General features: G+C 44.7%; 2 protein-coding genes and 1 long non-coding RNA gene across 3 annotated transcripts in view; 1 reads left to right on the plus strand and 2 right to left on the minus strand.

Annotated features, from left to right (window-relative positions):
• Positions 1-22,484, plus strand: part of LOC142590701 (uncharacterized) — a 223,638-nt gene that overhangs the window by 126,170 nt on the left and 74,984 nt on the right. Inside the window, exon 2 of the mRNA XM_075703118.1 lies at positions 8,500-8,905. Within this exon, the coding sequence (XP_075559233.1) occupies positions 8,680-8,905 (226 nt within the window). The 5' untranslated portion in view covers positions 8,500-8,679. The remainder of the gene's footprint in view (positions 1-8,499; positions 8,906-22,484) is intronic.
• Positions 1-22,484, minus strand: part of LOC142590702 (uncharacterized) — a 171,810-nt gene that overhangs the window by 11,460 nt on the left and 137,866 nt on the right. The window lies entirely within an intron of this gene.
• Positions 16,753-18,341, minus strand: LOC142590796 (uncharacterized). The gene is made up of 3 exons (XM_075703207.1): positions 17,752-18,341; positions 16,943-17,132; positions 16,753-16,773 (listed from the first exon to the last, which is right to left on the minus strand). The coding sequence occupies exons 1-3, from the start codon at positions 18,339-18,341 to the stop codon at positions 16,753-16,755; spliced, it is 801 nt and encodes a 266-aa protein (XP_075559322.1).

The raw sequence follows: 22,484 nt of genomic DNA on the forward strand, positions 1-22,484 counted from the left end.
AACGCTTTTTTGAAGTCTAGGAATAACCCAAGTCTTATTTCAATATTTCACTCATTTTCAATATTACTAATAATTTTGCCTTTTATTATGAAAAGTGCCATTTCAGTGCATTTTCCTTTCTGGAAACCATACTGATGAATTATTATTGCTGATGTTTTGGTGAGGTAAGATGTTAATCGGCACTTGATAACATTTCATGCAATTTTGAAAAACAGCTAAAACTGAGATTGGGCAGTAATTATTAAGATCATCACGACTCCCGCCTTTGTTGATCACACACACCGTTGCTGTTTTTAACTGCTGCGGAATATCCCTTTTTCTAACATTACGTTACACATGTGCACCAGGACGGGTGTAACTACATTAGTTATAGTTTTCAGTGCTTCCGCTTTAATATTGTCACTTCCGGTAGAAGAATTCTTCTTTATTTGTGACACGTACTTCCGTATCTCATATGGCGTCACCGGCTCGAGATAGAGTGAACTTGCCGAACAATTAAGCAGATAGTGAGTACGGTCTGAACCGGTAGAGGTGACACTGTTATTAGCACATACAGTTAGAAAGTAATCATTAAATTTATTTGATAGAGAAGCACCGCTATAAAACGTTCTGTCGATCTTGATCTCTTTGGTATTAATGGTTTGGCTTTCGAGCGCAATATATTGAAAACTTTCCATATTTGCTCCACGGTATGTTTCTCAAAAAATATCTTGCTATAATATTCTTGCTTAGCTTTCTTCAAATCAGAACTTCGTTTATTTCTCGTTACTTTAAAAGTATGAAGTAAGTTTAAATTTCTACATTGGAAGAACTTGGCGAAAAGTTTGTTTTTGTGAACAATTCTTTTGTACAGTTCCATATTTATCCAGGGTTTTCTCGATCTCTTGTGTTTAGTACGACGAGTCAGTGGAAAAGCAATTTCGTATATCGCTAAGATTTTTTTCATGAATATATCATAACAAAGGCTGGGGTTTGTTTCCTTGTATACTTCAGACCAGTCCAACCGAAGGGCTAATTCGTAAAAATGGTTCAGTGTTTTCTTATTGCATTTTCGGTAACAAGAATGCTGTGTTGAATTATTTAACTCATATTTATGAATAGGTAGGATTCCAAAAAATGGAAGATAGTCACTGAGACCAGAAGCTAGTTCACCAGAAATAGCATCAGAGCTTAGAAAAACCGTAAAACACAAGTCAATACTAGTTTCACTATCTTCAGTTATTCTTGTAAGTGCCGTAATAACATTCTCACAATTATAAATTGACAAAATATCAGATAGGTCTCTAGACGCCACACTATCTGATTTCATGTCAATGTTAAAATCACCGAGTACAACAAGCGAGTTGTTAGTGTTAGCAATGCACTGGAGTGTATCTTATCTTAGTGTTGCTTATCTCTCCGGACGGAGGCCTGTAAATTAAAGCTACACTTATACCGTTTCATTTAACAACCGAAACTTCATAGTCAGCGCGTACCGTAGAGAACTCTTCAAGATAAGTATATCCTATACTATTACGAAAGTAATGTAAGATGCCTCCTCCTTTATGATTTTTTCTGCAAAGTGGTATGTTGAAATAGCCATCTAGTGATACAGCGTCGTGGAAATCCATGAACCACATCTCTGTACACAACAGAACATCACATTTGTAATCTAAGTAGCTGAGAAAAACACTAATATCAGCTTTATGAATTAAACTTCTTGTATTCAGAGAGAATATCGAGAATGTATTGCTCTGTTCACGAAAAGGATATGCCACAGTTTTGTTTTAAATTGTTCAACACTGTGGTATACATAGGTATGCGGCTTGCGTTCTTTGTCCGTATTTATTTGCATTAGAAACATAGGGACGATTCTAATGCATTGCTTGAAAACCTAGTTTCTGTCTCCGTTTCCATTTGTTACAGGGAGGAAGCTATGTCATGAGGGAGCTCTGTGCTTTAGTTTTTCAAGGTCTGATTCATTTCTGATGTACAATGCTGCTTCCCCGCTTACTCTACGAACCATAATCTTTCCGTCTCTCTGCCACGTGAATTCGTAGCCCCTCTCCTTAGCCTGGTACGTCCCAGCCAGAGCAAATACTTATTGCGAGGTGTCAAGTTGTCACAGAAACGCACATCTGCTTTAGTGTCTCCTAATTGCTTAGCCTTTTCTTGCCACTTTGCCTTTGTTTTACGCGAGAGAAATTGCCCTATGATCGGTGGCGTTCGATCACCTTTGGTGGGCAAACGGTGAATAGCTTCCACACCATCAGTCAGCGGGGCCAAACCAAGGTGCCCAGCGATACTGTTTACCTTAGACTGAATATCCTCTTTCGCTTCATTGGCGACTCCATGGATTTCTAGATTGAGCCTTCTTCCATATTGATCTAAATCATTTAATTGATCTTTCAATTATTCAACTTCACTTCGTACCGCTCTACATGCTCCATGAGATTTTTAATTCCTGTGATTTCACAGCCGTGATCTGACAGCTTTTTCAGAACTTCGTCATATTTATCTGACATGTGTTGCACTGACTTTTGTACACCTATGACTTCTTTTTTCAGTTCCAGAAGAGATTCGAGTTTTTCTGTCAGAGGGAGCAATGTATTCAATTTTTTGTTAATGGCTGACTTCTCTCTTGCTATATCCTGCTCATTGGGTGCTGGATTACGGCCAGAAGTGACGCCAACACGCAGAGTAGCTTGCGAGCATGGTTTGCATTCCCATTCAGGAAGAGTGCCATCTGCTTTCTTCTTCTTATAAGTTCTCGCTGCCATGCCAGAACACCTGACCAAATGATAGCTTAATTCGCACCCTTTACAAGCGACGAACTGTTCCGTTTCTGGAAGCAGTTAGGGCATTCATCACTATCATTATCGATGTCTTGCTAAGAAACCAAAGAAAAGGACGACGAAAAAACAATTTGGCAATTTGACAGCAGCAGCAGTACTTAAGCAAATTAGAGCAGCCAAGTAAAGCAACGAACGTGCAAGACAGGAGAGATTTGTCAAGCGCTGTCCATCCAAGGGGCGTCGCACTGCTGCCACTACCAAGTGCAACTGTGTAGCTCAAGCTCGCACCGGCCACCTTAGCAAATTCTGGGGTGGCAAACGTCGGATATCTCGGCCACTATCAGTAGAGCAGCCTATCCACAGCAATGCGACGATTCCAGAGGGTGTGGCTGTCCCCGAGATTAGTTTCTGTCCGTGGCTGCAAGACAGGAGAGATTTGTCAAGCGCTGTCCATCCAAGGGGCGTCACACTGCTGCCTCTACCAAATGCAACTGTAATCTGATAGTGCACTCATGATCGCGCACTTTGCGTTCAATTGCAAGTAGCTTAGTGCATGACTGCGCCACCGTGTCTAGTTTTTCCTCGAAATGTGTAAGTCTATCATCCATCAATGCCTTCTTGTCCAAGATAAGCTGAAGCATATCCTCTGTTGAGGGGCCAGGATTACTATATAAATCTCCCGCCACCAAAAGTTGCAAGCAACACCACAACGTGCACATCATGCACAAGTAATTTTTCCGATGTTGTCCTTGGTGTGAGTGTTTGTTGGCTTCTTAAATATGATTTTGGGCTAGTATATGCATTTTACCTTGATATTCTATATCGATTGTGTGCTTGTTTTAGCCGACCTATCCTTGTAGGATAGGTCGGCTAAAATGGGTGGAATAACTGCAGTTTTTGCTCAGAATTCATAATTAGTTTGATATAGCCTTCCTCAACAGGAACAAGTGCCGCCTGGGCCCTTTGTTTGTATTCGTGTGGCTGCTAGAGCACTTTTTATAGAAGAAATCTTGATCAGAATATAGACGCTAATCACGAAGTCGCGGTATCAAATTCCGGCCGCGCCAGCCGCATTTCCATGGGGGAAAGGCAAAAATGCCGTGTCCTCTGCATTGACGGCAAGTCAAAGATCCCCCTGGTAGTCAAAAATTAATCTACGGCGCGCTTCCTAATTACATCGTGTTTCTGGTACGAAAAGCCCAGAATTCAATTAAGCAGAATGGATGCTTTCTTCATCGCTTTCTTTATTCATCTTGGTATTGCGCATTTTTGTGTGGGCTATTTTGGCACTCGTTGCCATTAAAGTAGCCTTGTGTGGAAGAGATGTGAGAATTGTGCTCATCGTTGTATTACTTTCCCTAGCTTTTACTATTCTCCACGCTGGAGAAATTCCATGTGAGCTCTCACCCCTTTCAAAAAGCTCCTAGTTGTTCAACTGGTTTTAACGAATGCCTCGGCAGCTTCTACTTTTGCACACCAAAGATACTTCTCACACGTCAAATTAAACGACTCCATAATAAACGATTTTAAGTGTCTTTAGCATGCCATCTTCCACCAAAGCAGCACTAAATGGCTTTCTGTCGTACACCATACTATCCTCGACGAAAAATTAAAAGTTTTACGGATTAGAGAAACAATGAGCTCTATAATATGAATTTAAGGGCTCACAAAAATTTCCTTGGTGCGTTTTGCCCCTCCATCAGTGTGTCGTCTAATAATTTTTCCACCATCACCATTAAAGAAACTGGAAGTCTGAGACAGACACATACACACATCTTTTAGCACTGTGTTTCACTTTAACATAGTACACCCAGCAGGCAGACTATGAAGACATTCTGAGAAAAGCTTCATGTAAATGTACCTAGTGAAGGGATCAAGCAAAAATAATTGTTGCTAGAAAAAGGTTCTGGGACTTAGGTGTATTCGCCCGAAATCTAAGAAAGTTGATTTGTACCCCTCTATGGGGGCCTGCGAACTCTTGGGTAATCAGTGAACATATTCTTCTGCAGTGTCCACTTCCCAATCGCGGCACTTTTCTAGTCAACGAACTAGGATATGTAGTGGCCTCTGCAAGCAAGGACCGTGATAAAATAGGGAGTGGTGAGCTGAAAACGCAAAAAAATCGCGATTTACAAGTAAACAGACTGCGCTCATAATGTCAAATTACCGGTATGCTGTATTCCACTATAATTCTTTTCATTGGGGTGGAGTGGCGTAGCGTTAAATGCATGGGCTTTGCGCTAGTGAGCGGCGTAACGGTAACGTTAGTGGCTCGCTTTATAGCACGGCGCGAACTAGCATCGGCGCGAACTATAGCAAGGCGCGAACTAGCGGAATACTAATGCTAACATGAATGCTTGTGACGCAACCTAGAATTAAAAGTTCATAAAGTACAAGTAAACAAATTTCTCAACAAATCTAAACCTAATAGAATGCTCTATACATCCACACACCGCCGTCCCCGGTGCCAGTACCTGTACTAGCTGTACTTTGCTTTTGCACAAATAGTGATCATGAAACTTACATTACGGTGACATCTATAAGTGCAAGTCATCATTCGAAATCTACGAGCTTTGAGACCTTGCCGCGCGCGCAGTCTCCGTGTCCCTATCCTTGGGTGCCGTGTACAGCTAGTACGCCCGTTGTTGTTACACCTTGAGTCTTAAAAGAATATACATGAAAATTATTATGTTCACAGATATTCAAACGCAGTACATATTCACTGCTGCATCTATCACGCACTGCTTGCGGATTAACAGGCCGACCAGCCGAAGAAGGAAGACCAACAGTATTGAACTATTTATGCAACCTAAGGGTAAATTAAAACAGTAATATAGTATGAAATGAAGAAAAAACGAATTAACTGTAGGTTGAACAATAATTATTGCCATCTTCTTTGACATTATTGAACAATATATGTGACAGCAGGCGACAAACGTCAATCACATACTACAATCACACGTATATCATTGCAAATGCGTGTATTGGCTTTATATTTGCGTCATGATGCTTCAGCAACAAAGTATTAGTGAGAACAGGTCGGGCGTAGATGGCCACCGAGATTTCACTGCGGGCGCCGCAATACTCAGGAGTTTCCATATCTCCGAGGCCAGACTTATACCAATTTTAGCTTGTACATTGTATTTAGTTAGACGACGCTTACCACCTGTTTTTTTTTTGTGTGTGTGTGTGGTCACCCTAGTGTGTGATGTGTGGGTGGCCTAAAGTAGCCTGTGGTTGGGTCGATACATAGTGTGCGTTTAGTTTAATGGCGTGTCGCAGGAGCTGACATCTAGGTGTCGTAGCAGAATAGTTGCCAACTAGAGTTAAAAGATCCGCTAGTTGATTCCCCCCACAACTTTAAAACCCGCGATGCAAGCATCAAAACCGCTTAGATCCCGCTAAATGCGGGCATCAATAAGAACAACGTACAAAATATTTTATTGCGTCCATGTGAAGCACAATGCGAAAGAACTACACTCGATGGGAAATTCCTTTGCTTTCGACAGTATGGAAACCGATACAAAATATAAATATTATGACGTGATTTCATGCGGGACTGCGAAATGCGGAAAGGTATTGCCAAACAAAAATAAGAGAAAACATGTTTCGGAGAACTAAAATTACTGGACAGAAAACAAGGTTAATTGCCTGCTATGGATTGCGAGCACAAAAAGAAAGGTCCTGTTTCATGTTCCTGTGGTTTGCACCTTCTATGAATTTATTTGTTTTTTGGCGGGGCTGCATCCATGGCCTGTGTCATCGCTGACCCTATATGCCTCCATCCTGTCAATCTTGAGAACAAATAACTTGCTCGGGTAGCGTGTAACAAAGGAGTATTTATCGCCATATCGAAGTATGCGCGGGAGAAATGCGAAGTAGGAATGCGAAGCACATTGTTTGTGAATGATGATGACAATGGCTTCCTACTTCCAAAGAGCCACAAACGAACTGCATGTCTGCTACACGCGAAGCGCAAGCTATTGTCAACGAAATGTGTGGTGTAGAGTTTGCACTGCCAGAAAAGGAGCCACCTATGCAAGAGGACCGCTAAAATCCTTCCACCTGTAGGAGAACAAACTTTGCCACTAGGCCGGGCAAAACTGGAATAAATTTAGCGCGAAGCCCGCTATAGTGACAACGCTGCATAGCAGCAGCTTATGTTAGCGTTCAGATGGCTTCCGCTATTCTAAAGAGCTAGTTTGCGCCATGCACTGCAGTGCACCATATCATTAGCGTTTTGTCGCACGTTAACGATAACAAATAGCGGCAGAACGCAATGCGCATAGTTTCCCAGCGTTCTGTGCCCGCGAAGTGTGACTCACTTATTTTAAACTGCGTCCGGCTCCACACTAATGCTACACTTAAGCTCTGTAATAACAAGTGGCGTTGTTCTCACAGACTTTCAAAGCTTTCTCACACCTGGATGCAGGAAACCAACCCCAACTAATAGCTAACGGAAGATCGAAATGCCGGGTTTGGCCTGCCGCATATGCTGCCGCTGTAATGGCTCCTGGTGGTGTGGTAGCAGAGGTGGTTGGCCCTGGTTTTCCGAACGTAACAATCAGCCTACACTTTGAATTTCACGCATCAGCTACAAGAGTCTACGGTGCCGTTGCACTCATTACACGAGCCAATGAATTATAGGTTTGCTCTGACTTTTTATTTGCACCATTTTAGCCCTCGCGATATCGCTCTGTTTCGGTTCTCCTGCGTATTTGCATTTCAAGTAAATGATTTCTAGCAAAGAAAGCACTTTCAAAGCTGCCTTCCATACGTTTTTAATTATTTTTTGTATAGGAACAACGATGACAATCGGTTCCGTTGGATCCCAATTTCCTTTGCTTTGTCTTGCGTTAGTGCGCGAGAAGTGATCAATTATGCATTAAGTTTACATTTACACGCCTTCCACTATGCATATATACACAAATTGTCATTTCTGCTGTAGTTAGATTGTTTATACAGATATTCTCTGCTCGTATTTTGGTGCTTAATTTGTAGTTTGCAAGGAAATGGTTTTCATTTCATTTCATTTATTGAACCCTCAGAGCCAAAGGCACTAAAGAGGGGAGTGGTTACAAAATAAAAATACATAAATAGATACAATGCGTATTACAGAACAAGTATTATCATCCTCCTGTTATACAATGTTAGCTAGTGCAGGACAAGAATGCTGATTATCCATTATGTCGACGATATCTGCGGGAAGGCGGTTCCATTCACGTGATATACGAGGTAAGAAAGACTGAAATGCAGTTTTAGTGTTACATATTTCAATGCCATTTGTGACGTTGTGATTTGTTTGTGATTTCAGTAATCTAGTATATATACAGTTTTTGTTTGTTCTGCAGTGTATGTGGTTATTTCCTTCGTGCTACGTACTTTGCGATGCAAATTGATGACCTTGATCCGTACCACCTGTGTATCGAAGGACAAATGCACAAAAGCAAGCGCCATGAAATAGCCTTTCCATGATTTATGAAAAAAAAACGCACATCGATCATTACGAAAGTTTCCTCACAATTGCTATTATTGCCTCTTATTAAAAAACAAGGTTTTGTCAGATTTCGTTGGGATATATTTCCCGTTTTGATATATTTTGGCCTGTAAATAGCCCTGGTAATTTATTGATGCGATTTGAGCGCAATTCCTTGCGCGATAAGTGCCTTTGCAAAGCGGGATACGATGTGCTGCTTCAGAAGTTTTATTTTTGCGCCCGACGCAGGTATGAAATCGCCGAGATGGTGTTGAACCTGCGTGTCACTCTTTGCGCCACTTCCCCGATGGCTCTCCAGAGCTTCTGGACTGACAAACCTTTGAGAAAACACGACGCAGGAAGCAGCTACACAACAAGACGACAGCTCTCTCACCAGCGAGGTCTAGGAATCTGAAGCCGTCTTCAGTAATGACTGAGCTTCCCCAATACCGTCGTGCGTCCCTTGTGGTTCAGGTGGTGTTGTGTGCGTGCTTCTGCCTGCAACCCCTGGGGACGAAAGGTCGCGCGGAGACTTCGCCTGCGTGCAAGTTGTACGAATTTTCATGTGACAACGGGAAGTGCGTGGGTCCGAACCGCTACTGCGATGGCACCGATGACTGCGGAGATGGGAGTGATGAACCCGTCGCCTGCTCAAGTGAGTAGTAAGCTGTTGCTGCTCACGAAAGAAATTGCAGGACAGCAGGAATTTTTATTGATCGTGCCCGTATAAGTACTACAGTTGGTCGCAGACAAGAAATGACCTATATTTGCACGTTCCCCGGTTTTACCATGTGTTGCTGGGGTGACACCAGCGTTTCCAGATTTCCAGTCTGCAAGCACTGCTCGAGCAACACGCTCTAGAGAACTTAATGCCTTCTGGCTGTACCCTCTCCCCTTGAGATACGTTACGCAAAAGACGCCCACATAGAAGTTCCGTGCAGCGTGCTACGAAGCCACGAGTGGCGCACATAGGTTGAAAATGAGACGCGGAAGACCGAGTAGGCGACGACGGTGATAAGAATTTGCTTAGTTCCGGGAACCCTGCCACTCCTTGGTTAGCTTCAGGCTCATAAAAGCCCTGGCATGCTGCTACACGCCTCCGAGCGCACTTTTTTTCTGGACATGAACCGTGCATGTAATCTCTGCGCTTGTGCTGCGATTGCGGTTGTGTGTCTGGCAAACCTTCATTGCCACGGAATGTGGATTACGTTCATCCCAGGGTATGCCTAATGAGTGCTGCGTGCCCAATTACTGGAGCAATTACAAATCGGGGCTGAAAAAGCATGCGTTCATGTTGCTGCAAGATCAATGATAGAATATTGGGTGCAAGTGCTAGAGTGCAGCGGTGGCGTAGAGGTAGAACACCCGCCTCGCGTGCAAGAGGTCCGTAGTTCGAATCGCGGTGCCGCGCAATTTTCCACCAGACTAAAAAAAAGGAAATCCGCGTGTCGATAAAATTGCATAAACATCCCGGTGACCAGAACCGGTAACGCACTCCCTCACCAGAGCAGGATTGGCCACCCTGTTGCAGTACTTGGCCACAAACTCCTATATGAACACAACAATCAAACCCTGGCCCTCAGTCCCCAGCAGCTGCAAAGGAAGTGACCCCGGCGGTGGTCAGACCTACGACGGAGCAGAGGGTGCTAAGAATCCCTGGCTCCGGCCAGGCCGCCGTTGGAATATCAACCTGGCAACGTTTAACGCTAGAACGTTATCTAGTGAGGCGAGTATAGCAGTGCTATTGGAGGAATTAGAGGGCAGTAAATGGGATATAATAGGGCTCAGTGAAGTTAGGAGGCCAAAAGAAGCATATACAGTGTTAAATAGCGGGCACGTCCTGTGCTACCGGGGCTCAGCGGAGAGACGAGAACTAGGATTCGGATTCCTGATTAATAAGAATGTAGCTGGCAACATACAGGAATTATATAACATTAACGAGAGGGTGGCAGGTCTTATAGTGAAACATAATAAGAGGCACAAAATGAAGGCTGTACAGGTCTACATCCAGTCATGATGACCAGGAAGTCCAAAAGCTTCTATAAAGACGTGGAATCGGCCATTGGTAAAGTCAAAACAAAATACATTATACTAATGGGCGACTTCAATGCCAAGGTAGCCAAGAAGCAGGTTGGAGACAAGGCAGTATGGGAAAGTGGCATAGGCACTAGGAATAGCAGGGGAGAGTTATTAGTAGAGTTTGCGGAACAGAATACTATGCGGATAAAGAATACCTGCTTCCGCAAGCGGGTTAGCGGAAAGTTGACGTGCAGGAGCCCGAACAGCGAGACTAGAAATGAAATAGACCTCAAACTCTGAGCTAACGCTGGCATCATACAAGATGTGGACGTGCTCAGCAAGGTGCGCTACCGTGACCATAGGATGGTAAGAACTCGAATTAGCCTAGACCTGAGGAAGGAACGGAAGAAACTAGTGCATAAGAAGACGATCAATGAGTTAGCAGTAAGATGAAAAATAGATGAATTCCAGATCAAGCTACAGAACAGGTATTCAGCTTTAACTCAGGAAGAGGACCTTAGTGTTGAAGTAATGAACGACAATCTTGTGGGTATCATCAAGGAGTGTGCAATAGAAGTCAGTGGTAACTCCGTTAGACAGGATACCAGTAAGCTATCGCAGGAGACGAAAGATCTGATCAAGAATTCCAATGTATGAAAGCCTCTAACCATACAGCTAGAATAGAACTGGCAGAACTTTCGAAGTTAATGAAGAAGCGTAAGACAGCTGACATAAGAAAGTATAATATGGATAGAATTGAACATGCTCCCCGGAACGGAGGAAGCGTAAAAGCAGTGAAGAAGAAACTAGGAATTGGCACTAATCAGATGTATGCGTTAAGAGACAAAGCCGGCAATGTCATTACTAATATCGATGAAATAGTTCAAGTGGCTGAGGAGTTCTACAGAGATTTATATAGTACCAGTGGCACCTAGGACGATAATGGACGAGAGAATAGTCTAGATGAATCCGAAATCCCACAGGTAACGCCGGAAGAAGTAAAGAAAGCCTTGGGAGCTATGCAAAGGGGGAAGACAGCTGGGGAGGACCAGGTAACAGCAGATTTGTTGAAAGACGGTGGGCAGATTGTTCTAGAGAAATTGGCCACCCTGTATACGCTATGCCTCATGACCTCGAGCATGCCGGAATCTCGGAAGAAGGCTAACATAATCGTAATCCATAAGAAAGGGGACGCCAAAGACTTGAAAAATTATAGACCGATCAGTTTACTGTCAGTTGCCTACAAACAATTTACTAAGGTAATGGCAAATAGAATCAGGAACACCTTAGACTTCTGTCAAGCAAAGGACCAGGCAGGATTCCGTGAAGGCTACTCAACCATAGACCATATTCAGACTATCGATCATGTGATAGACAAATGTGCGGAATATAACCAACTCTTATATATAGCTTTCATTGATTACGCGAAAGCGTTTAATTCTGTCAATACCTCAGCAGTCATGGAGACATTACGGAATCAGGGTGTAGACGAGCCGTATGTAAAAATACTGAAAGATATCTATAGCGGCTCCACAGCCACCGTAGTCCTCCATAAAGAAAGCAACAAAATTCCAATAAAGAAAGGCGTCAGGCAGGGAGATACGATCTCTCCAATCCTATTCACAGCGTGTTTACAGGAGGTATTCAGAGACCTGGATTGGGAAGAATTTGCGATAAAAGTTATTGGAGAATACCTTAGTAACTTGCGATTCGCTGACGATATTGCCTTGCTTAGTAACACAGGGGACCGATTGCAATGCATGCTCACTGACCTGGAGAGGCAAAGCAGAAGAGTGGGTCTAAAAATTAATCTGCAGAAAACTAAAGTAATGTTTAACAGTCTCGGAAGAGAACAGCAATTTACAATAGGTAGCGAGGCACTGGAAGTGGTAATGGAATACATCTGCTGAGGGTAGGTAGTGACGGCGGATCCGGATCATGAGACGGAAATAATTAGAAAAATAAGAATGGGCTGGGGTGCGTTTGGCAGGCATTCTCAGATCATGAACAGCAGGTTGCCATTATCCCTCAAGAGAAAAGTGTATAACAGCTGTGTCTTACCACTACTCACCTACGGGGCAGAAACCTGAAGGCTTACGAAAAGGGTTCTACTTAAATTGAGGACGACGCAACGAGCTATGGAAAGAAGAATGATAGGTGTAACGTTAAGGGATAAGAAAAGAGCAGATTGGGTGAGAGAACAAACGCGAGTTAATGACATCTTAGTTGAAATCAAGAAAAAGAAATGGGCATGTGCAGGACATGTAATGAGGAACTAAGATAACCGATGGTCATTAAGGGTTACGGACTGGATTCCAAGGAAAGGGAAGCGTAGCCGGGGGCGGCAGAAATTTAGGTGGGCGGATGAGATTAAGCAGTTTGCAGGGACGACATGGCCACAATTAGTACATGACGGGGGTTGTTGGAGAAGGATGGGGAGAGGGCTTTGCGCTGCACTTTGTGTAACCAGGCTGATGATGCTAAGGCAAAGAAAAGAAAAGCTGCAATTCCGAGGAATAAGGCAGCTGTTTCTTTGTAGATAGTCTGCATTGTTAAACTCATTAGAGGTTTTGTAAATATATGGACTGCGGTAGTGTATGTAATAATGCCTCAAAAGCGAAATTATTCCTTTAGAGCCTAGTCTAGACTGGTATAAATACATGTGTCCCGAATGTGAAGAAGGGGACACCAGTGAAGTTGTCATGAGATATGTGTTATAGTGCACTGTTAACATTTTGTTGAAGAATTTCGGTGGCCGCATGAATGGCAAACTCTTTGACGCCGACGATAAATCAAGGCAAAGAAGCTACTCTGAAGTAGAGGGCAGCACTCTGACTATTCAATATAAGCCATGCTCCCTGTCATCATTTACCCGAAACTCGTTCTCAATCCTATGCTTGAACCATTTCATTTTTTATTGCCCGAATTTTTAATAATGCAGCGCGTAAATAGTTTTGCATAAATAAAATAATCTTGGAACGCGCTCTGTTCTCTGCGGGCCATCTGCTCAACTATGCCTTAAATAAACAATAACTGCGCTGTGGTTAACGTTGCCCATAAGGGCGCGATCGCTTCATTCATCCCGTATCCCCGAGCGCGCCGCCGGCCTCTTCTCCGTGACGCTACTCGCCGAGCGTTTAGGCCTTCTTTTGTCTAGGTGGCGCTGGCTCGAGGCGCTCGTGGAAAGCGGAACGTCTCGTATTCCTAACGATTTGGCACTGCTGTCACGTTCTGCGCGTAGACCACGCTGGGATGTCTGCTCTCATGCATTATGGTACGTTGCGAACGGGCATGCCAATATTACGGAATATTATTTTTATAACATCCAATAGGAGGTGACGTGTTGGGCGTTATAAAATACTTGGGCTTAAAACACAGCTGAGGTGCGGCCAAGCATAATAACCACGAAAAAGGAGGATCAATCAATTTATGTGCTATTATTCATCAGTGTGTAGCACTTATTTATGTCTGTCCAGGAGACGCCGGTGTTTGATTGTTCCACAGCTATATTCTGCCCTATAAAGAGTACTTACAGAACCTGTTTACTTTACGTCATTGTTAGTAACATGCTTGCAGAGACCACCGTTCTCCTGCATGAGGTTGCTTTTACACGTGCAAGCAAGACATTTACTATAAAGCATAAAAGTAATTGTATGCAGACGCACTCCATCACGAATTTTCGATCAGGCACAGTTGATGAGCTTTCCAATTTACGACTACTTTATATCTGCTTTGGAGTTTGCGATTCATGTTTCTCGCGTAGGAGCCAAATCTTGTCGCTAAGACAACATTTTTCGGCTCACGTGTACAAAAGGCCATACTGTTCAGTCATTGGATCGCTTTCCGTATTTCTGTTATTATTACAATTAGAAGCTCACCATATTCCTACTCTTTACTTGGCCATTTGCCAAGTTCTTCCTCAACTCTAGTGACTATATTTGCTGTTTGTTCAGCGTTGAAATTTGGACTGGCCATTTTGCTCTCCTTGCTGTCTTTCTCACCTACATATCCCATTTTCAAAATGATGCCTTTATGGTCACTCCCTATGCTGCTAAACCCTTCCTCATCGATGACCATTTCTCTCAACGGTATGCGCGGAGGCGAGCGCCATCTGGTGGTGTTGCAAGAAACCAAGCACAAGCATCGCAGCTGCGCCTGCAGAAGAGGCAACGAAACCTGCGCCCTATAACTATTAATACAAGGCTAGAAAATAACTATGAAATAAAAAGAAATTGTATACAAGCGTTCACCGCAGCCGCCGAACTGAGGAATGACTGATAGCCTTTCCAGGTCGGCGCTACTGCTGGACGTCCAGACGAAATACATTTACTCGAGCTACAATTACTCCGAATTGCCACACTTTTTTCTCTCGGTCTCCAAGCAACGCGGCAAGCTCACTAGTCACGAAATTGCAGCAAAACAAAGCGACCCTTTGAATGGAAACACGCGGCTGTAGCAACAACTCATTGTGTGACAGCGCCGTCGCTCCATAGGTTCTGGTGCGCGAGTGTGGCTCATGACGACGTTGATTTCTAATTGCATCCTGTTTGAAACGGGCGGCGAAATATGGCCAGTAACATACTTGGACTAATAAGCAGGAACAACTTCATTTGGGCGAGTTGGTTATTCTTGTATGTAACTTTAAACAGCGCGAACCGACGAGGGCACGAACAAAAAAAATACACAACAGGGCGAGCTTTGACTGCCAACTGAAGTTTATAAAAGAAAGCACCAGCGTTTTTAACCTGTTCAAAATACAGCAAGGACAACCAGCATCGAGAGGAATGCCCAAAGAGAGACTAGACGTGCGGGCGAATGAAAAAAAGAAAGCCTCTAAATTATATGGCTTAAATACGCCGCACTGACACAATTATCTTCTGCTTCAGCTATGCAGCATGTTTCTACGATTTCTTCTTTTTTGATCGTTGAATATTTTCGAAAGGTGGTATACTGGACAGTGCAGTGCATGCGTGTTTATTACAATACGCGGTTAGATGACTAGCATACTTGCATTATACAATGTTTCTTGTGTACTCTTATTCTATAATTAAAACATTGCCCACTCCGTCCAATTTGTAGCTTTCCACCGTTTCAGTTATTTCGTAGATGGCATCTGGAGTGCATGCGGTGAATCTGGTTTCAGAATCAGCAGCAGCAGGGGTTGACAGTTTGAAAGCTTGCAGCGAGTGGAAAGCACTAAGCTGACTTGATGTCTGCTAGCTGCTTTCATCAGAAAATGTGAAAGCCTGGGAACATACAGCATGACTTGCAGATATTTTATTCCTTTTCGCACTAGTGTACTGTCTGCCTAAGTACGTTTTTATTTTTTGCAGAAGTGTCTGACGCAAAAGGTTGATAAGAGAAGACAGACACGTGGCCGGTTCAAGGTGCTGTATCTTATTGAAGAAGGTATTTTATATTTGGATCTCACACGCCATGTTATATTCAGCTCAATACATGTGTAAATTGTCTTTTCACCAATTTGTAATGGGCACTGTCATAAGCAAGAATGCCCTTCTTTGACCTGAGTTGGTAAGCACATCAGATGTGCTGAATCGTTCAAAGTGAGCTAGAAGTCTACGAACTGAATAGTATTCTTTGAAAGAATCTGAAATTGTAGTTGCTTATTTTCTTGAGGTTCGTCGCACTAACGGGTGCTACCGTGCAGAAAACGAAACAAGATAGCTAGAGTTAGTGGTGCACATAAAGGTCAGAACGATGATATGCAGGCGAAGAACACGTTGTCGCAGACACGATCCACAGTATGACATACAAACGAACGCTTTCTTTGTGCACTCGCCACCAAACGCGAATTGTTCCTTCCTCGCATGCCTCCGGCATCTTACATGGTGTCATGGGGCCGCGTCCACTGTGAACGCGAGGAGCGAACTTAAATCCGCCATTGCCCCCACGCGTGAAGAAGCTCACGTGACGTGTGAGGTCCAGCAGACACCGTACTTTGATTTCTCCAGTGTATGCGCCTAGCTTGCCTTGGTGGAAGGTGTTGTATACTTATCGCGTGTCACACTGCATTCATTGAGTATCGCTTATCAGCCACGCAAGCAGCAGTCGGCAGATCACATGTTCATCACCCTACAAAAAGGGCACTGCATCCAATAAACGTTGTCTGTTCCACCTTGGCGTCCGGATTGCTTCGGCTCGGATGAATTCCCATGGAGTGAATCCTGTGACCCAAGAATTCAATGCTCGGCTGGTTGAGTTCGCACTTTTCTTTATTTACTCTTAACTGCGCAGTCTGCAGACGCGAGAGCACGGTTTCTAATCGCTCGGCGTGCTCTTCCGCGTTACGGCCAGAAATCAAGATATCATCAAGATAGGCTTTCACGCCGGGAATGCCTACTAACAGCGTGTCAATGACTCGTTGAAATACCCACGACGCCACCGAAATTCCAAACGGCAGCCGTTTGACTTTGTACAGTCCCTTTATCGTGTTAACTTCAGTCTACGTCAGCCTGCTTCAGCCTACTCGTGGTCTAGCTTTAGCTGTTAATAAGATTGAGCTAGATTCAGCTTTGTAAAAAAATTTGCTTGAACCCAGAGCTGCGAGCATTTCAGCAGTAGTGGGTAAAGGATACCCGCTGCTTTTAATAGGTTTGTTTACTGTGCTACGGTAGTCGCTGCACAGGCGTAAAGTTCCGTCTTTTTTTCTTACCACTACCAGTGGTGTGGCCCAGTTGGAGTACGCGACGGGTTCTGATACCGCTTGTTGCACCAAGCGATCCACTTCCTTGCCCACGTCGTCCTTGAGGGCCAGTGGAACTGGTCGACTTTTCAGAAACACAGGTTGAGCGTCGTCTTTCAGTTGGATGAGAACTGGTGGTCCGTTGAAGCCACGAAGGCCCCTGCGAAACACCTCAGAAAATCGTGAGGGCACGTCTTCCGCGTTTACTTGCTCGATTCCCCGCAAGCAAATGCCTAACGGCCTAAACCAGTTTCGCCCAATTAGGCTGTTGCCTCGATTCTTTACTACAAACAAAGGCGGCTTTGCCTTCCGGCCCTTGAATTCTACCAAGACGGTTGCTCGACCCAGCAGCGCAAACGCCTCCTTTGTCCAGGTTACGACAGTTGTTCCAGAATCTTGGAGTGGTATTTCACCCCCATTTCTCTCGATTACTCGAAATGTATCTTCACTCACAATTGAGCACGAGGTTCCGGAATGAACCTCCATCGGGACTTCTTGTCCTTGTATCTGTACTTTAACCATGAACTTCTGTTCTTGCTCATTCACTTCGCAAAGTGAAAAAATGCACTCTTTTCGTACACGCCCTTAGTTTTTCAACTTTCCTCTTTCGCTCAGGCGTCTTCCTGGTTGCTCTACTTTCGTCTTTTGAACGACAAGCCCTCGCCATATGTCCAACCCTTTTGCATTTGAAGCATGCCGCTTTTCTAAAAATGCATAAATGCGGAGCGTGCTTAGCATTGCAACGGTAGCAACTGGATCCCTCTGCCGTGGAGTCTTGCTTCGTGCGCGTTGCTTCTACCATGCCCTGGCAGTCCTTCGTCTTGTCTCGGCCTTGCATGCGTATGTCTCGCTGTTGCTTGGCTGTCGCTTCTGCGGTCGCGGCCATGTCGTACGCAACGTTAAACGTAAGGTCGTGTTCTTCGAGAAGTCGCTGTTGAACGGCTTCGTTCTGGAGGCCGCATACGAAACGATCTCGCATCATGATGTCCAACGGGAGCTGCTCATCAACAAAACCGCAGTCTTCGGCTAGCTTCCGAAGCGCCGTGACGTAGTCCGCAACCGAGTCCTCGGCAGCCTGGTTTCTCTTGTAGAACAAGAACCTTGCGCACAGCTCTGAAAGCCTTGGATGCAGGTGCTTCCGAACCGCCGTCTTAAATTCCTTGTAGTTGGCTGCTGTCGGTCTTGCCGGCTTCACCAAGGTTACGATGAGTCCGTACGCTTCTTCGCAGCAACAACTCAGCAGGGCGGCTCTTTTCTGTTCTTCTTTCGTCATCTTGTTAGCTTCACAGAACATTTCTAGCCTCTCGACGTATTCATCCCATGACGCGTTTGTGCCCAGACGATACTCGCTGATCCTGCCAAGGGCCATCGCCGCCGCTTCCTCGTCGCCAACTGTAGCGTATCAGCCGGACGTCAGGGTGGAACAGACAACGTTTATTGGATGCAGTGCCCTTTTTATAGGGTGATGAACATGTGATCCGCCGACTGCTGCTTGCGTGGCTGATAAGCGATACTCATGAAATGCAGTGTGACACGCGATAAGTATACAACAGAAGGATTTGATGACTACCATCTCACCTCGCGATGAAACCAGGCAATGGAAGAGTCTGAAGTAAGGACGATTTTGTAATGCGAAGGCAGAAAAGCACGAGAGTTCTTCAAAACGTTCGGCTTCACAAAGGAATTTCTTAAATACGTACTTGTACAGAATCAGAATCAATTTTATTTTCATCATCAAAAAATCCAGGTTAGGTGCATTTTGTACAGTCAAACATTCTCTACCAGCGCACCTGTTACTACTTAGCGAACCAGAAACAGTAGACTTCATATTCTGACTTATCGTAGGGACTTCGGAGACTACAAAGTGATTAATCCGTGATTGCATTGCCGTTGGGTTGCGACACCCCACTCTGTTCGAAACGCTACAGATGGATGCAAAATTTACGCTAGAATTTGCAGCGACCAGAGCAAGACTTCAAGCAAGTGTCGGTATCAAGATATCCGTAAGAGCGTTGCTACCCTGAACTCCGATGCCGTTCAATATCCTCTGAACAATTCAGTGCAACTTGACGTGTCCATGTTGTGCAAGTAATGGCCACCACCAAAGCAAGTGTCCCGCGCGAGGAGACGGACGAGAGCGTGATGCAAAATTTTACGTACATATTGTTACGAATGAAATGGGTTTATTTACATGATGATCGGGGGGGCATAGAGATGAGATAGCAGGCCGTCAGGCATTCCATCTTCTCCACAGTAAAGCCACAGTAAAGTCCACAGTAAAGTCCACAGTAAAGTGCGATCGCCTGGAACGAAAGTGACAGGTATATCCCGGGCGTCATAGCCTGCCTGTGTTGAAACCTGGGAAAGAGAGTGTTCTTATAGGCGAGCAAGCTGATGAGCTTATTCAGCACGACATACTGCCTGTGCAATGGATGTGTATTCGTTTAGTGTGAATGGCGCAATTGCGTCCGTGAACGTTTCGGGACTGCGAGCGCACAACATGTAGAAAGACGCATACCCGGTTACGTCATGAAGGGCAGCGCGCCATCCCAATTCTTGTCATCAGCTGAGACGTACAGCGACATCATGTTGGTAAGCGTACGATTCATGTGTTCAGTGAGGGCACTTGTTTGTAGGTGGTATGGCGTTCAATGACGATACGTAGAACCGCAAACGCACTGCAGATCTTAATCGATTTCGGCGGTGAATTGCCGCCCATGGTCACTTAGAACACGTGGAGCGCCGTGGCGCAAGATGACAGAATGAAGCAGAAAGCGCGACACATTGGCGGGGGTAGCAAAGGTAAGGGACGCAGTCTCATCAGTATAGCTTGTCAAGTAGTCGACGCACACAATAATCCAGCGATAGCCAGTAGAGCTCTTGGGAAAGGTGCCTAGGAAGTGTATACCAACTTTTCTAACTGCTGAAGTAGGTGGTTTCACTGTGGAAGTGTTATTGCGCAACAAAAAGACACGGATGTAAGAAAAGAACACACACCATGCGCATCATCATCATCAGCCTGGTTACGCCCACTGCAGGTCAAAGGCATCTTCCATACTTCTCCAACTACCACGGTCATGTGCTAATTGTGACCATGTTGTCCCTGCAAACTTCTTAATCTCATCCGCTGCCACCTAACTTTCTGCTGTCCCCTGCTGCGGTTCTCTTCTCTTGGAATACGGTCCGTAACCCTTAATCACCATCGGTTATCTTCCCTCCTAATTATGTGTCCTGTCCATGCCCATTTATTTTTCTTGATTGCAACTAAGATGTCATTAACTCGCGTTTGTTCCCTCACCCAATCTGCTCTTTTCTTATTCCTTTACGTTACACCCATCATTCTTCTTTCCATAGCTCGTTGGGGCTTCCTCAATTTCTATCTCATCCATATTACTAATGATATAGCCGGCTTTGTCTTTGAACGCATACATGTGATTGTTGCCTATTCCTAATTTCTTATTCATTGATTTTAGGCTTCCTCCGTTCCTGAGAGCATGTTCAATTCAGTCCATAATATACCTCCTTATGTCAGCTGTCTCACGATTGTTGATTAACTGTTAAAGTTCTGCCAGTTCTATTCTAGCTGTAGGGTTAGAGGCTTTCATACCGTGGCGTTTCTTAATCAGATCTTTCGATTTCTGCCATCGCTTACTGGTATCCTGTCTAACGGTGTTACCACTATTTCCACTTCTATTGCACGGTCCCTAATGATGCCTCTAAGATTGTTGTTCATTGCTTCAACACTAAGGTCCTCTTCCTGAGTTAAGGGCGAATATCTGTTCTGTAGCTTGATCCGGAATTCCTCTATTGTCCTCTTACCGCTAACTGATTGATCGGCTTCTTATGTACCAGTTTCCTCCGTTCTCTCGTCAAGTCTAGGCTAATTCAAGTTCTTACCATCCTATGGTCACTGCAGGGCACCTTGCCGGGCACGTCCACTTCTTGTATGATGCCAGAGTTAGCGCGCAGTATGAAGTCTATTTCATTTCTATTCTCGCCATGCGTGCTACTCCACGTCCACTTTCGGCTATCCCGCTTGCGGAATAAGGTATTCATTATCCGCATATTATTCTCTTCTGCAAACTTTACTAATAGCTCTCCCATGCTATTCCTAGAAGCGATGCTATATTCCACCACTGACTTCTCTCCAGGCTGCTTCTTGCCTACCCTGGTATTGAAGTCGTCCATCAGTATAGTGTATTTTGTTTTTACTTTAACCATCGCCGATTCCACGTCTTCATAGACGCTTTTGACTTGCTGGTCATCATGACCGGATGTAGGGGCGTAGGCCTTTGCGACCTTCAATTTCTACCTCTGATTAAGTTTCACAACAAGACCTGCCACCCTCTCGTTAATGTTATAGCTGGAATTCCTGTATGTTACCAGCTATATCCTTCTTAATCAGGAATCCGACTCCTAGTTCTCGTCTCTCCGCTAAGCCCCAGTAGCACAGGACGTGGCCGCTTTTTAGCACTGTATATGCTTCTTTTGTCCTCCTAACCTCACTGAGCCCTATTCACTGCTAGACTCGCTTCACTAGATAACGTTCTAGGGTTAAACGTTGCCAGGTTCAGATTCCGATGGCGGCCTGTCCGGACCCAAAGAATCTTAGCACCCTCTGCTACGTCACAGGTCTGACAGCTGCCGTGGTCACTTGCTTCGCAGCTGCTGGGGACTGAGGGACGGGGTTGTATTTGTGTATTGATGTAGGAGGTTGTGGCCAAGTGCTGCACCTGGGTGGCCAATGCTGCTCTGGTGCAGTGCATTAGCGGTTTTGGTCACCGGGATCAGGCCGCACTTCAGGCCTGTTTATTACCAAGCGCATAGTTTCAACTAAGTATAATTGTGCCACTAAACCAGCTTATATATGTGAAGCTGTGGAGACTGTGCATGCGCTTACGTGATGAAAACGAACTGTGAATTCGTGTAACATAATTATGAGTCATGTGATGCCGCCTCCATGAAACTTGGTTCTTTTTCTGTGAGAGCCAGTGAAGAGAAACTAACACACTTTTCTCCCAATTTTCAATCATCTGCACTTCATTTATTTCACGGATATCTGCGTCCTGCGAAGGAACACAATCGTGCCCTCGTTCTCGATAGGTTTGCATCGATGATCCCGACATGGAATCGGCAAGAATCCACCGGTGCCATTTCTTATGTTGTGGCAGTGTTCAAGGAGCCGAACAATGAAGCAACGCCTAGGTTGCCCGGGAGGAAGAAGAAGAAGTGATCATAGCGAGCAGCTTCAGCTTCGAGCTCTCTGCATTTTCTATTTTATTTTCTGTGATCTCTGCAATCAGTGACAAGAAAACTGGGGGACGTCGTCCTCTGCAATGGGGGACCCAAACCCCGCCCAGCAGTTTTGTCCTGAACGGCCAGTTCATTATGCCGGTGACGTGAGTGACCGCTTCGACCCCAGCATGGTCCCGATTGAGTCATCTGATGGCTCCTCTACTGATGAGATGGGCTCGGACAGAGATTTTACCGTGGTGTCAAGCCGACGCCTGAA

The sequence above is a fragment of the Dermacentor variabilis genome, chromosome 8 (assembly GCF_050947875.1).
Source record: "Dermacentor variabilis isolate Ectoservices chromosome 8, ASM5094787v1, whole genome shotgun sequence".
NCBI classification, from domain to species: domain Eukaryota; kingdom Metazoa; phylum Arthropoda; class Arachnida; order Ixodida; family Ixodidae; genus Dermacentor; species Dermacentor variabilis.

Excerpts from the sequence above, each read along its gene's own strand:
- LOC142590796 (XM_075703207.1), bottom strand. The coding sequence starts at position 18,341 with ATGGCCCTTGGCAGGATCAGCGAGTATCGTCTGGGCACAAACGCGTCA. Across the intron at positions 17,133-17,751 it reads GTAGAAGCAACGCGCACGAA|GGGCCTTCGTGGCTTCAACG; the intron begins GCAAGACTCCAC and ends GGTGTTTCGCAG. Across the intron at positions 16,774-16,942 it reads GGGCCACACCACTGGTAGTG|CTAAAGCTAGACCACGAGTA; the intron begins GTAAGAAAAAAA and ends TCTTATTAACAG.